Source organism: Phacochoerus africanus, chromosome 3, assembly GCF_016906955.1.
Source record: "Phacochoerus africanus isolate WHEZ1 chromosome 3, ROS_Pafr_v1, whole genome shotgun sequence".
Lineage (NCBI taxonomy): Eukaryota > Metazoa > Chordata > Mammalia > Artiodactyla > Suidae > Phacochoerus > Phacochoerus africanus.
Genome location: NC_062546.1, coordinates 129,722,561 through 129,737,909, shown reverse-complemented (window position 1 = coordinate 129,737,909; position 15,349 = coordinate 129,722,561). Strand labels below are relative to the sequence as shown.

Here is a 15,349-nt window from a genome sequence, read left to right as displayed (position 1 = left end):
TAATCACAACTGTGAAGAGCACTTTGAAGGACGAAGACAGTGAATAACAGGAGTTCCACTCTAATTCTGTGGGTCAGGGAAAGAGTCACTAAAGAAATGGTATTTCAGCTTAAGAGCTGAAAACTTAGGGGAGCTGGTTAGACCAGGGGTTTGGCCTTGAGGAAAAAAGAAGGGCATTGCAAGCTGAGGGAGCAGTGCAGGCAAAGACTCTGAAATCATTTTGCAGTAGATGAGATTCAACAAGGAAAAAGAATTCATGTCTTACTTTAAGAAGGAAGGAGTGGTAGGTGGCAGATGTTTTGCATAATCACCTGTTTCCCCCAAAGGCAGACAGTGTTGGTGCTGTATAATTTTACCAGCATCATGCAGCATCCACAGGGAATATTGAAAATGATTCTGACTGAGGAAAAGTAAAATTCCATGAAGGCAATTATGTTAGGGTTTTACAGGATGGGTAGAGCTACAATAGAAGGAGCTATAGACCAAGTGAATGACTGAAATGTAAAACGTTTGGTATTAGCAAAAAGATGGCAGAATTCCTGTTTGTTTTTTCTTACATCTACGTCCCTGGGCATACCATGGAATCTGCTGCCAGAGCCACTTACGATAAAGTTGTCCTGTTTACAGTTTTTTGATAAGCTGTTTTTATTCTTTAATAAATAAGAAACGATGCCATTGTCCTTTACAAAATAGCCGAGGTCTTACTTGAACAAAATCTGTTTGGAAATGTTAAGCTGGTTACACAGAACTAATATGCCTCAAGGTGGTCATTCTCTCTGGATTAAAGCTATGGAACAATTGTGGCTCCTGTTACAAGGAAAATGACAAAGGGCCATTATAAAAAGGGACAAAAATCTCTGTTCCCAAAGGGGGACTGACAAGCTGAAAGTCCCCCTCCACATGCTGACACAAAAGCCTGATTGCCTCAGATTGTTTGTTTATGTAAATCAAAATGTTGCCATTAATTCTGCTGCAGAGACTGCTAAGCAACAAAGAAGATGGTGATTGGCCAGATTCTTGCTCATGAGTTGTGGCAAGTCTGGCAAATTCAATTACTTTTGTTCAAAGCTCTATCTTGACAGCTTTAGGTAAAGAAGCTTGCTATGATGTACTAAAGTAAATAATTTGTGTTCCTAGAGTAAGCTTTGGAACTATAGGATTTGAAGGCAAGAGAACATATCAAAGATCTTGCCCAAAGCTCCCTCCAAGTCAGACTCAGCTGTACATCATGACAGACATTCCAGTGACATTCAGTCAGGTTGAGTGTAATGGGGACGCACCCCCTGAAAATGGTCAACAAAAATTCGCTGAAATCCCTGAGGAAGCCAGTGATGTGGATGGCACCCCACCATACTGCAGGGTAGAAGCTAGGCTTGAAAATGTACACCCAGAAGGAAATCCAGAGAAAAGTGAAAAATTACAAGGGAACATACAGCTCAACTCACCCATGGATGAGAAGATTCTAAAAGGTAAGCATTTTTCTTTTCTCTAAATTGCTGGATTTAATCTGTAAACTCGGGAATCTTTGGACAAACTGTTATGACAGCAATAATCTTCATGTCCTCCCACCCTCATCCTGCCCAAATGTGGCCCCTTATTCTGTGGGAGCTGCATAGCATAAGGACTAAATTTCTGCCCTGGGTCAAATCCAGGCTTATTTGTTTGATAACTCCGTGATCCTAGACAACTTTCCTGGCCTTCTGAAGCCTTAGTTTTCTCATTGGAAGAAGGCAGAATAATAGTCCTAATGTGTGGAGAGCTGTCAAAATTACTGTGTGGGTGAAATGTTAACTACTTTTATTCATTGTTGTATGGACACCTCCATTATTATTTGATCAAAGGGAAATCATAAATTCAACTTTTTATTCTAAATACACCTGCAAATGTCTTATGTAGACATTAAAAGGGAGGCTCTCATTGAGTTTATAAATAAAAGGAATCAATGAAGAAATGAATTTTAAGAGTGAAATAGTTATTTTTAGTGACCACAATTAAAAATCAAAGACATCTACCTAGTTAGAGTCTAAATTGGTCATATATTTACCTTTACCTACTTAAACATTAAAATATTAAGCTTTTGGGTTCTTTTTCCCCCAGAAAAACCAGAAGAGAATCTCTATATTGTTCGTAAGGCTATCACAGATCTCTCTCTCCAAGAAACAAGTGTTGATGAAATGACATTCAGGGGAGGTAAGAGGAACATCCATTTTTTATACGAAAATTGTGTGACTGGATGTGGAAGACAGTTTCTGCATGGGATGTTGCTTGAGTGTGGTATTGAAAAAGCAATCCAGGCAATGCCTTCAAAAGCTCAAAGCTGCTATAGGCAGATAAGGGAGTCTGGACTTATCTGTGGTTCCACCTTAGAAAGCATTCAGACTCTTAAAGACTGAGACTGTATGGATCAGTATAACTGATTGGCACACTTTGACCTGACAATATGATATCTGCAGCTTATTAAGTTAGCCCACTAAATCAACCTTTCCTTTTGACTTGCTGTCAAGCACAATGTTTAAATGTTTCAAAAATGTGATTATCCTAAAAGTTTACCATTGGCCTATAAGTTTAAATCATCTTATAAATTTACTTGATCTATAGAAAAATTCTAGGTCTCTGACATAAGTATAAGATGGTTACCTCATTCTTTTCAAGGAAATCTTCCAGGTGATGGAGTTAATTTTAATTACGTTCTTTTAGAAAATTGGAGAATAAAAAGAACGAGCTTTTTAAGTGATTGTATTATTTTTCAAATAAACTCAAGAGTCTAAGAGACACAAAATCTTTTAGACCTCTAAGGAGACATCCACATTCAAACAATTTCCAAATAAAGTGAAAGATAAAAATCTATTAATTAATCATCCCTTTCTTTCTTGCAGCCATAAATATCTTATCTCAAAATTGAAGCCAGCTTGGTAGACGTTAGTCATTTAGCTTAGTTAGACCTTAACAGGAAAAACATTGACGAGATTATTTGTTGAAATATTGGAACATCACATAAAATAGTAGATGCCAAGGAGGACATGGAGGTGATTGACAGTGTCCTGTATTTGTCCACTTTGCCTGGACACCTCTCCAACTGTTTGCTGATTACATATAGTGGTCCACTGTGTAGTCACTTGAGGAAGAATGTAGTAAGCAACAGTCATTGTCAAGCCCTTACATTGTCTCAGATAGTCTATAAGACCTAAATCCCATGAAATGAATGAAATAACCTCTTTGCCCCAATGCTTCTGCTGCCAGTGAGCAAGCAAACTCTCAGATGCAGGGATCGCAACCTTTCTTTTAGAGCCCCTTTCAAATTTCTGACCAAGAAGTCCACTGGAGGCAAGAATTTTCTAGGATCTTCATTTTTATTAAATAGAGAATAAAAGCAGTCTGGATTTTTAAAGTGGATGGTCTCAGGATGAATCTTTCCCTGCATGAATCCTTTTGTGTTTGGTGAAACATATGTTTCTCCTGTAGGATAGAAGGACACATTTTAGTTTCTGTTATTTTCACAATGGCAAACACCTATAATATCTCCAAAAAGAATACTTATGAGTTGAAAAAAGAGGAAGAAGCTAAAAATATTGAGAAAAAACTACAAAGTCAAGAAGTAATTTCATGCATGACAACTCCATGCCTGAGTGAGGAATATGAGAAAAAAAGTGTCTCTTTGGTTCTTGCAGAAAGAAAAAAGAAAACAAAACAAAGCTTAAGATTATAGCAAACATTCTAATGTATACTTATTATGTAAAGAACACTGATTGGATGCCAGTGGCCTGAGAGGCGCTGTGTACAGCTAATGAGGAGTGATAACCCATCCTCACTTCTATCTCTTTGTGTAAGTTTGCAATCTGATTCCTACAGCTGAAACAGAATGAAAAGAGAATGAAAAATCTTTGATGGACATGGACTCAACATCTTTCAGTGAAAATAGGAAGTTGTGGAGGGGAAGAGCAAAGAGGAAGGGTACCTGTCACTGTATTTAAAGACTGCTGTGGTATTGAGAGGGAATAGCAGACACAATCCTGAATCATGTACACTGCAGGCTGAAGTGTCCCACAGAGTCCTTTAGGGGTGAAAGCTCTGAAAACAACCTCTACTCTCTTATTATTAACTCATTTTTGCATGCTCAATAAATATGATTGAGGGTATGCTGATACAATCGGTTTGAAAAGTGAAATTTGCAGTGAAGTAAATGAGCCTTTTAAAAGTCATTTCATAGTACCAAATAGCTTGTGTCAATTAGTCATCAATAGGACCTATCTAAAACAATAGGCTAAGTTAGCACTGTGATAACATGGCCTCAATACGATTTTTAAATCTTAGCTCACTAGAAAGCAGTGGCCGATCTCAAACTAGTTGTGTGTCCTTTGGTGGACTTGGTGCCTCCGTTAGCCAAGCACATGACTCTTGATCATTGGTGGTTCCCTGTTTCTCCACTACGTGGGTACTTAAGGACAACTCTAAGAAACGTGGTGGTAGATGCAGAATTTGCTACTCAAAGTGTGACCAGTCATGGCAGTCATTGGTTTTACTATTAGAAGAAAGCCTTTTTACACTGTGAGATATTTTTCCTAATTTTCCTGGAGGGGTGTGTGTGTGTGTGTGTGTCAATTAGTCATCAATAGGACCTAAAACAATAGGCTAAATTAGCACTATGATAATATGGCCTCAATATGATTTTTAAATCTTATCTCTCTAGAAATCAGTGGCTGTGTGTGTGTGTGTGTGTGGTAATAGGAGATAGGTTCAAATATTTTTTTTAATATAGTCACATATCCAGCCATGACAGTCTAGAGAGAATATTTTAAACTATGTTTCAGAGAATTCCATCTGTACACAACAAAAAAGTTCCACAGTCCAATGAGGTTGCATTGCTGTCTTACTTGGATGCTAGTATTTAGTCACTCTTTAAAGGCTTGGATAAATTCTGAAGAAGTATACTTAACTGAGTTTAATGCAGTGTTTGTCCACACTAATTTGATGGTGTATCCTGTTTTATGGTGTAAAACATATTAGTAGCCCACAGAAAACTATCCCCCCCAAAAAATGTTGGAAAATGGTAGTCTAGAAATATAATTTGGAAAATATCTGGGTATTTTGGAATCTCTGCACATCTCAACTACCCATTGATTTTGCTACAGGGCATCAATGGGAGAAGATTCCTTTGAGGAGCAGTAACCAGGAAATAAGTAGACAAAAGGAAAGGATTTCTGAGCAGCCTCTAGAAGAGAGAGAAAATGAGGATCTGAAGAATGAAGCTCAGCAGGCAACTGAAATTGAATGGTTAGGATTTCGGAAACCTAGCCAAGTTGATGTGTTCCGTTCTAAGCATGATGAGGAGCAAGAAGTTTGGGATGAAGAAATTAATAACGATGATGATGATTACAAAGATGATGAAGATGAAGTTCGAGTGATCGAATTTAAGAAAAAAAATGAAGATGGTTCTCAATTAAAAGAGGAAGGCCATGCAAGGGAGGACTCTCCACTGAGCAGCCCCAGTTCCCAACCTGTCACGCCTGATGAGCAGCCACCCTTCGGAAAGAAGGGTGATATCTCCAGAAATGCTTATTCAAGATACAATACGATATCCTATCGGAAAATCAGAAAGGGGAACACCAAGCAAAGAATTGATGAATTTGAGTCTATGATGCATTTATAAGCTAACTGGAACTGAGAAGTTATCAAGCCCACTAAAGCAAAAGCTAATTCTATTTTCCTGAGATGAATCTTTGTGTGCCTTATTTGAATCATCCCCTTTAAATAAGTGGAAGCTTAATCTCAGTTTCACTGTAGAATAATGTGGGAATAACCCTAGAGAAAATTCAGTCTGGTAACCTCAAATCAAAAAACTTGATTCATCCTTGGACATTTGCTTGTTAAAACTTCACTAATATAGCCTTGTGTGATAAGCACTAAACAGCCAGCACCACTGGGGAATCTGGCATTTAAAAGTTTGGCTTTAAAAGTTTGGCTTTCCCAAAGCTGGGAAATGATGTCTTTCTTCCTGCCTACTAAGGGTGATAGAAAGTCAGGTATTGAATCTCTCTTTTAAAGGTGGTTTCATAGACTCTGGCAATAAACTTTCCAAAATGCTTTGCCTTTTTGATTATCTTCAAAAAAGATTTTAAGTTGTTTTTCTTGGCACCTTACAGAGTGAAATTCTGTATAGACTGCTTTTCTAGGTGTTACCATTCACTGAATTTTCTCACCTGAGGGGCTGAGCAATTGTCAGTCAGAAAAATTCTGTTTACTAAATGGTGGTTTAATGCTCTCAAGATGAATTAGATCCATTGTGAGGTTGCTACAGGGAGGCACTTGAAGATTGGTGGGCAATAGACTAAAGAGTTATATCAGATAGTTTATTCCCGTGACAGAAAATAAAATCTTGTCTAGCACAAAGTCATTAAACATGAAAATGACAGCTTTAGCACAATTTTGAGAAAATACCCCTCTCTATTACTACACTTTCTCTTATTAACAGTATCTCAGAATAATTTTCTTTCCTTAGAAACCTGAGACAACTCTAGTCATAACTGTACTAGTTACTATGAAAATGGAAATAATTATCTTAGAGTATTTTCAAAGCAGAGTGTGAATGTGTATTTTTAGTGAGAAAGCTCTGATGGTTGTTGGGAATATATAATTTACTGGACCTCAGCCCAAATCAAGATGCTTAAAATTGTGCTTGTGAAGCTTCACTCAAATCAATGTGTCAAATAATGTATTGAATATTTATGAAAAGGGAGAGTCTATATTTATATTCTTAGATAGTTCCATAATTTTTCACTTCATGCTTCTATATATATTATCCTGAGCTTTCTGTCACCACAGATAAAGAGATTTTTTTGGCCCTGAAAATAAGAGACAATTCCTTATTGTCTGAATGTAATACAGTCTTCATTGTACTATTCAACCCTTTGTTTATTTATTTTTTATTTCATGAAAAACTCTGGGATAGCCCTTCTCAGATTATTGCTTATTTATGTGTAACAAATCCCACAAATTCTAAAGGCACTTTCCTTAAATCTTTCTTGTCATATAATATATGTCCATAGTATCATGTACTATTATTTACTGTTCACAAGACTCAACTTTGAATTCTTTTTTCCTTTTATTCTTTCAAACAGATAATTCAAAATCTGACCATGTAAAAGTCTGTCTTGGTTAATCTATATAATCTATATATTACATTCTCAACAGTGTAAATTTTCAGAATAAATCCAGAGAAATTAGGTCTTTATTGATAAATTTAGGTAGAAGATTGATGCACTAGGACAATGACCTGTGTATTTAGATCCTCTTAATCTTTCCATCTGGACAACCCACTTTCTTTTTGGATTACTGGTGACCACTATAATTTTCTACTTAACTTCAAAGCACAGTATTGTGTTATCCATCATGGGATAGGACCATATTGCTAACCTACCATCAACAGAATTATTCCAGCAGGGGTGGAGTATTCCTGAGGACCCAGAGTGAGGTGGGTGATCTGTGGCCATTTGCATGGCCAAGCAACTAGTTCTTATTGGGCTCCAAAATATAGTCCTTTTAGCTCTGTGCTCTTACCAGATGATTAACCAACTATGAAAGATTTTTGTCAACAGAGACTATTTCAGGCTACATGTAATGAGTAAATGCTTAATGCTCCCAGATGAGGCAATGTAGTTGCAAAAGAGCACTAAAACTATTATTTGGCACTGGTGTCCATTGCCTTAGGCTGATATCTCACACTAAGATCACAGAGTTAAGTGACTATAAGGAACATAACAGTGATAGATGGTTGTTTGATTCCTCGTAACCTAGAAAAGACAAGGGACTGGCTCAAATCATATGGAGGACATTTAACATATTTGAAAAGCATATGGGACATATTAAGAACACAAATTGGTAACTACATGCAAAGGCTGACCACTTTTATGATTGAAGATTTAGGGGTGAAATAAGGACTCTGGTACCTGGGAGGAAGGAGAATTGATTTATTGTGAGAATGCTGATATTTCTTACATTATTTTTTATTTTCTTTAGATGCTGAGTGAACAGGAAGTAATAACAGTTCTAGTTCCCTATCAGTATAAAACTTACCTTTCATATAATGCTACCTTTGAAGACACAGAATATATCAGACTCTACCTACTTGTTAACAATTTAAATAAAGTACTTCTGTGTTTGACCGGCTCACAATAAAAGTTTGTGTCTATGTTTTTGTCAAGACTTTATTTTCTTCAGCTGACTTTTAAAATTTAGAAGAACGCTTGCATATCAGCAACTATCAAATGCTGCTTCAGAAATCAAGAGAACACCTTATTTTGATTCATTTGCATTATTTATTTCAAAAGATCTTAAAATGATTATGTATGAAGTTGCAAAAAGAATTTCTGATGTGTAGATATATAATGTTCATGAAACATTTCAAATATTTTTTACAGGAACTGTACTATTGTTATAGATGCATCTTAATTCCAACAACCTGAAAAAAAAATACATGTATATACATATACGGAATATATATGTATATATATGTATCTGTAGTCATTAAGATAATAATACATTGCTGTAAACTACGCTGACACTTTTATAGCAATTGTTTCTACATATTTATTTGGGGTAGTACTTTTAGCTAATTTTCAAAAGAAGAACGGATGCAAGTTTTTCAAAATGATAGGAAAAACATTAAAAATAAGTAATAATAGAGAATTACGGAAAAAAGATGAAATATCAGCATATCATAAAGAAGAAATGTTTGACCATATGAGAAAGACACTACTTCTTTTAAAGCCAAAACTTTCATTGCTCTATAAAAATAAGAGGGCTATAAAAAGTAACGTCAAAAGCTATAGCAAACATTTGACAACATTAAAATATCAGACAATAATGTAATAAATATAAATACCAAAATGTCTATACAGCTCATGAAGAACCCAAAGTGAATAAGCCATACAATCAACATAAACACAATGGCACAGGTAGTAAGGAGTAGCAGAAATCATCCCATACATGGCAAACTACAAAAATCAAATGAGTTTTGTATTTAACTGCCAGCTTGGAAGATTTTTGGAAATGAATTTGGAAAGAAATTTGAATTTTTACTCAGAAACTTAAAATTACATATTCAATCCCTTCTTTATAATAAATTTGATTGGTCAGAGGAAAAAACACTAGGTACTTAAAAATATTCAAATTTACTCCAAATTCCTTTCTACTCCATAATCTTCCCACTAGCAAATGTGTTCAGGCAATCAATGACAAAATTCACGAATTTAACCTTTGCTTTCTGTTGTTTTGATGCCCACTTCTTATGGCTAATATGTATAAAACTAGCAACATTTGGGCAGTTGTTTGAAGGAGAAGAAATAAGACATGTGCATAAACCTAAACTGAAGAGCAAGCATTCTGATAATTCAGAGTTTAGTTATTCCTTTCAGGTCTGGAAAACAATACTTAGGGTGAAAGTCCACATGAGATAGAAGGTCAGCTGCAGACAAAGCTATGCACTTAAAATAGAGTTAAAAATATCCAAAGATATTTAAAATTTTCTTTGTTAGTAAAAACTCTTAGTTTTACTTTCCCCCAATTCAGAGCATAAAATATAAAAAAATATACCCACACATACACATATGCACACACACATGTGAATATACATATGCAGTTTTAATGGTCAAGTAAATACTATGATATCAAAAATTTTAGTGTCAACATCTAATATAAAGGCTTTATATAGATATTTATGATCAATGTCCTTGAACTGGAAAAAATCTAATCAACAACAAAATAGAAAACCTGTTTTCAAAAAAAAGTATTTGTTACTTATTTGATGGCAACTGTTGTCATTAGAAACTCAGTATATTAGAAGTTGCTCTATGTGCTGGAAAATGAGAATTTGTAATTTTTGCTTTCCAAATACCACATAAATTTGCAAAGATTCCCTAATTGGAGTGATAACTATTAGTTGTTCCATTAGGTAAAAAAGAAGGCATTAAATCTGCTTAGGGTGATAATATTCTTTTCCTTTCTTTTAGACACAGACACCACCAACACCTGAAATACCATCCATTAAACCTCAAAAGGAGTGGATAATACTTTATGGTTTATTCAAACCTGTCCATGAAATGACTATTTGCCAAAAATAAATATCTGTGCACATTAACTTTGGTTAGTGTTCCTTTTTCTCATTTCAAAACATCTTAGCTTGTAGCAATTGTTGAGTAACCTTATGAGAAAGTTGTGACCATGCACTGTGGCAACCACCTACACAATGAAGTGAAAGTTACAAGTCTTGGTTTTTGTTTTAAATTTAAGGACTCCAATTTTTCACTTCCCGCCTCTGTTCAAATTGAGCAATCTGTCAGTTTGATTAATGGCTGAGAGAACAAAGAGTTGGTAATATTATTCACAGAAAAGTAATCTCTTTTATGTCCACTTCTTCCTGTCATACTTGCTCTAGAAAAAGGAAAGGACTATGTCCTGCAGGAAGTCAAGGAGATCACTGAGAAGTGTGTGAGGACCACTGTCCTTAAGCCTACACTTCAGTTGCTCAACAGAGAAGGATACAGCCTCTATTTCCTGTCTATCTATACAACATACAAGAGAGAGACCAAAGAGGTATAACTCTGTAATGAAGAGATTTTAACTGAGCCCACCTGAATTGACTGCCCTACTTTCTAAAAGAATGAAAGAAAAAATCTCAGCAGCATGATGTAGTGAAAAGGGCTCACACTTTTTTTCTTTCTTTTTTTTTTTTTTTTGAGCCTAGTAGAATGGACTCTGAGTTTTAACTCTTACCAGTGGGATGACTTTACACAATCCCTCTCATCCATCCTTATCTGCATAATGAGGAGAATAAGACTCACCTCACTGAGTTGTGCCCAATAGTGAGATGGGGCACAAATAGTGCCTAGCACATAGCAGGTACTCAAAGGTAATCAGTCCCATTCTCTTTTCCCTTTACTCCTTGTAATTTCCTTGTTTTTGAATCCAAGATCTGAGGATTTCATTTGAGACAGAATTCCTCTCCTGTGTTTGAATGTGACAGTTAAAGATGTTACAACAAATAAAGATGGTACTCTCTGGTGCACTTCAACTCCATTCTCTTGCCTGAGAACCCCTTGAAAGTCATAATGAGACATTCATGAAATCAAGGTTAACTGGGAAAATTGAATTCCTATACACCATAACCTGTACTTTTGCCCCTATATGATCCCCCAGATGATTCTAGAGGCAAGGTGTTTTAATATCTAAGAAAGCATTTCCAAATTAGTGTTCAAAACCAGCCATACATAGTGATCACGGCACATGGCAGTTCTTGCCCTTGTAAATGACAGCTGATTGAATGTCAGCAAGCCAAATTGAGCACATTTGATGCTGGTGACAAAACACAGTTGTGCCAACAACAGCTGTGTCATCCTTCAAGAGAGTAGGGTGGAAGCTCTGGGTAACTGTGGAAAACAAGAAAGGAATCGTGCAAACTAGAAGGCTTAGAAGCACTCAGATGGTTTGGTAAGTTAGATTTTGATCAAATAAGTTCTATAAAATATTATCAACTATGCTTGTATTTAAGATAGCAAGATGAATAGACTTTTTTTTTTTTTTAAGAAAAGGCAATGATTTAAGCCAATCTAGGGAAAACTCTGAAGTTCAGAAGAACAGAGTCCCCATTTGAAGATTTGGGGCTGATTAGGACCCTGATGTGTGCCATCCAAGGGTTTACCATTAAAAGTACCAGATGACCTGGGGCATTTATACTTTTATTACAGTCTCCTGAAAACAAAAATTAGAGGGCAATGCTTAAAAGAATGCTGGAAGTATGTCTCACAATTAGTCAGTACTCTTAAGGTTAGGTCCATAAGATTCCTAACTGACTAGTTCCTTGTTTTTTAGAGTAATTGAGCAAAAACATGCTAAAAGCTGTTTTTAAAATTCTACCCAAGAGCAAATATGAGATGTGTAAAAACAGTTCTTTGTTATATTGACAATATAAATTCAAATATAGCTTCACATAATAAATATGTCAAGGTAAAGTGCATACACTGAGCAGACTAGAGAAGGTTCTTTTGAACAAAAACACTCAAATTTCTTCAGCTGGTATACCCAAAGGTAAGTGTACCTAAAACATAATTCATCTTTTTTCTGAACTGAGTTGACATTTTGGAGGAAACTGTTTTTGAATAAAAAGAGATTCTTTCGACTTGTGGAATACCTTTCAGCACTTTTCATTTCCACAAAAAATTGTATGCAGCATCTAGCATATGTAGTTTGGTCAGCAACTTAATTAATCCTTTGGCAATAGGCTTGTGTTTTATCCCCCACATGGCTCTGTTTGGAAAAGGATGATCTCATTTTCTAGTCATTATCTTAGCTCATCTGCAATGTCAGTTATTTAAATAAAATATCTTAAATATGGTGCAAATACGCAAAAATATTTCCCCTACCAATGCTTAGTTATTGCTCTGCTGCTGTGTAATTAATTGGAAGTTAAAATTAAATTTTAAATAGGAAGTGAGAAATGAGGATACACAGTTTTACTATCATCTCAACTGCACATTGTTTTTTTTAATATTAACAAAGATATTGCATAATTATTTTCCAGAGACCCAACCCAACAAGAAGATTTAGGTTTCTCTTTCTTAAAAATATTGAGGAACAGATTTCTTTAGGCTAGTAGCCTAGGACAGTAGAATAAGCTCTAGCTCTGGAGATACAAATTCTAATCCAGATTCTCTCATTAAGTGGCCTGGGACTTTTAGGCAGGTCATGTGTCTTCTGTAGATCAATTTCCTTTCCAAAATAAATGTAAATATTATTAGGGTTTCTGAGGTATCTTCTAATAGGTCTAAATATTGGCACATTTAAGAATAAGGGCTCAATTTGGATCAAAGAAATACTGGAATTGTCCCCAAATTTATCAGTGTTATCAAAGAAATACTGGAACTGTCCCCAAGTTTACCAGTGTTATCATCTATGACGTTCTTCCTTTCTTGCCACCGTCCCCTCCCCCCCACATAGAAGTGCCAGATCCTCTTCCTTTTTTTCGCTAATTCTAGGATATTTTTTTCTTAACTCTCTTCCTTTTTATTTCATTATCTTCCCCTTTCTTTATGTCTCCTTCACTTTATTCTACCATGAAATCTTTTAGAGTCCATTTTTAGCATACTTCATCCCTGTGGGTGCTGCTGAATCTAAAGTAGAATTTTCATATAAAAGAACTTTAATACTTTTCAGTGCCCTGTTTCTGCTTTGTTCATTTCAGCGCCTCTTACTTGATCCTACATTAGAGTAGTTTCAATGATTAAATGTATTTTTGGTTACTACAATGTGTTGTGACCCAGCCTCTCTTTCTTTACATTTTTTTCTTTTTTAATATCACATAAATCTAGATGTTACTAGGACGGCTGTTCTGTAAAGCACAGTTTAAAAGCATAAAATGCATGGAAACAACATCCATTTCTAGAATTGACTAAGCATTTGACTTCCTCGCTTAATATTTTTTCCACTGACTCAGATTGGGAAAAACATTATGCAGTCATCTAGATCAAACCCTGCTATCAAGAAGTATTGTATCAATACTATTTCAATCTGTCAGATAAACAGGCATGTAGTTAGAGGGATTTCACCAAGGTGACAGCTGCGTGTTTCTGAGGTCTTTTAACCTAGGAACTCAAGTAGTTTTCCTTTCTCTATGATGAAAAATAGCAAAGAAAGAGCATATTTTCATTGATTACACCCACCTGTGGATCAAAAGAGCTGGTTATTATCAAAATCAGTCATCATGTATGCTTATCCAAGTACTTCTGTCTTCATTTCCAGTTACCTGTTAGATCACATGGGGAAACTTGCAGGCTTTGTTCCAGCACAGGGAGGAAAGCAGGCAATACAAAAGGCTGCCTAGTGCTAAAGAAGGACTCCAATCCAATGTTGGACTGTTTCCCTGAGTTAACTTTTGGTATCTCAAATATTATGATTTAAGGAAAAAAAAAAAAGAAAACCAACAAATCTTTCATGCAAATGCTACTAATTTTGAAAATTTTAAACTACCACGGAGAAATATAGTCATCAAGTTCACTGTCATATTCACAGTGTTTATGGGTTTACTAGATAAAAACATCAGTTCCTCTTTAGTCTTCATAATATTTTTCGAATTTCCACTTTTGATAAGGCTTCACTGGGTCACAAGCAGCAACTTTCAGGGTCTTCAGAGACATATTTCCTTCCAAGCACAACAACTGATGATAGTTTCCAAAAACAATATGATCCACCTGGAGGGAAAGGGGATCTTGGAATGAGCCACAGATCGAATTTGACAATTAGGATGTAAGAAAGGGAAAACCAATAAAAAAAAAATAAGACAGGTAATTATATTTTTTTGATTTTTTAGGATTTCTTCTGAACTACATTAATAACATGAGCACAAGATTTAGGCATTATCAACATCTTTATCACAAACCTAATTCTTACACTCTCCAAGCTACAAGACTTTTAATTCTTTGGGGAGCAAAAGATGAATTTTCTGATGATATGGCTGATAACTGCATTATTTAAAGGAAATAATTCCAGACAGCATTTACTCTGATAGCAGACTCCCTCACTAATGGTGATTTAAAAACAAAACAAAATAAAACCACATACCATTACAAAAAGTGAGTTAGTTAATTTTCTTGTCTATGCCTTAGAATGAAAATTTTGAATACAAAGTGCTAGAAACAATGTGTTTTAGTTATGAGCTCCCTACCATGGTCACTGATAGTACATAATGCATGATGTTCAGAAAGTCAAGATATAATTATAAAAAAGTCACAGGTATTTCAGATGGTTCTGTATTGCTTAGTATTTATTGAAAGTCTTTGAAATGGTCAATAACCTACTTAGAACTTGATCATAGATTTCCAATTTGTTTTCAACTATCAATCCTCTCAATTATCTGTGACTATGAAAAAGATCATTTTGATTATATATACATATATATAATTATTTTATATATATATATGTTGTTTTTAAATGCTTTAAAAGTTATTCAAACAGGGGCAACTTTATAATAATTTATTTTTAAAATGCTCTTACAAACATTGTCACCCTTGTAGGACTTTGGAAATATGATGCTTGAGTATGTTCACAGTCCTGTAAAAGCAATGGCATTGATAAAGTCATTCTGAGTCATCTACAATGTTCTGCTGGTGGGTTGTAAAGAGGTAACTAAATAATTTGTCCCCAACAAAAGACACTTAATGTGGAAACCAGTGTTTGAGGGGGCATTCCACGTACAAATTCTAGATGCCATCTGTGGGACTTTTTTTCCTTTCAAGTGGCCAGGTGGCCACAATTCAGAGTATTTGAGGAGGGCTGACCTAGAGAACAAGTTTTAAATAGAGAT

At 35.3% G+C, this 15,349-nt stretch overlaps 2 protein-coding genes across 2 annotated transcripts in view; one reads left to right on the top strand and one right to left on the bottom strand.

Annotated features, from left to right (window-relative positions):
* Window positions 1-708: 708 nt before the first annotated feature.
* ERMN (ermin) lies at window positions 709-6,081 on the top strand. Its single transcript, XM_047770428.1, has 3 exons — window positions 709-1,469; window positions 2,098-2,190; window positions 5,130-6,081. Exons 1-3 carry the CDS (start codon window positions 1,229-1,231, stop codon window positions 5,645-5,647), a joined length of 852 nt encoding a protein of 283 aa, XP_047626384.1. The 5' UTR covers window positions 709-1,228; the 3' UTR covers window positions 5,648-6,081.
* Window positions 6,082-14,039: 7,958 nt separating this feature from the next.
* Window positions 14,040-15,349, bottom strand: part of GALNT5 (polypeptide N-acetylgalactosaminyltransferase 5) — a 39,460-nt gene continuing 38,150 nt past the window's right edge. The window contains exon 10 of the mRNA XM_047772657.1: window positions 14,040-14,237. Coding sequence (XP_047628613.1) covers window positions 14,097-14,237 — 141 coding nt within the window. The 3' untranslated portion in view covers window positions 14,040-14,096. The remainder of the gene's footprint in view (window positions 14,238-15,349) is intronic.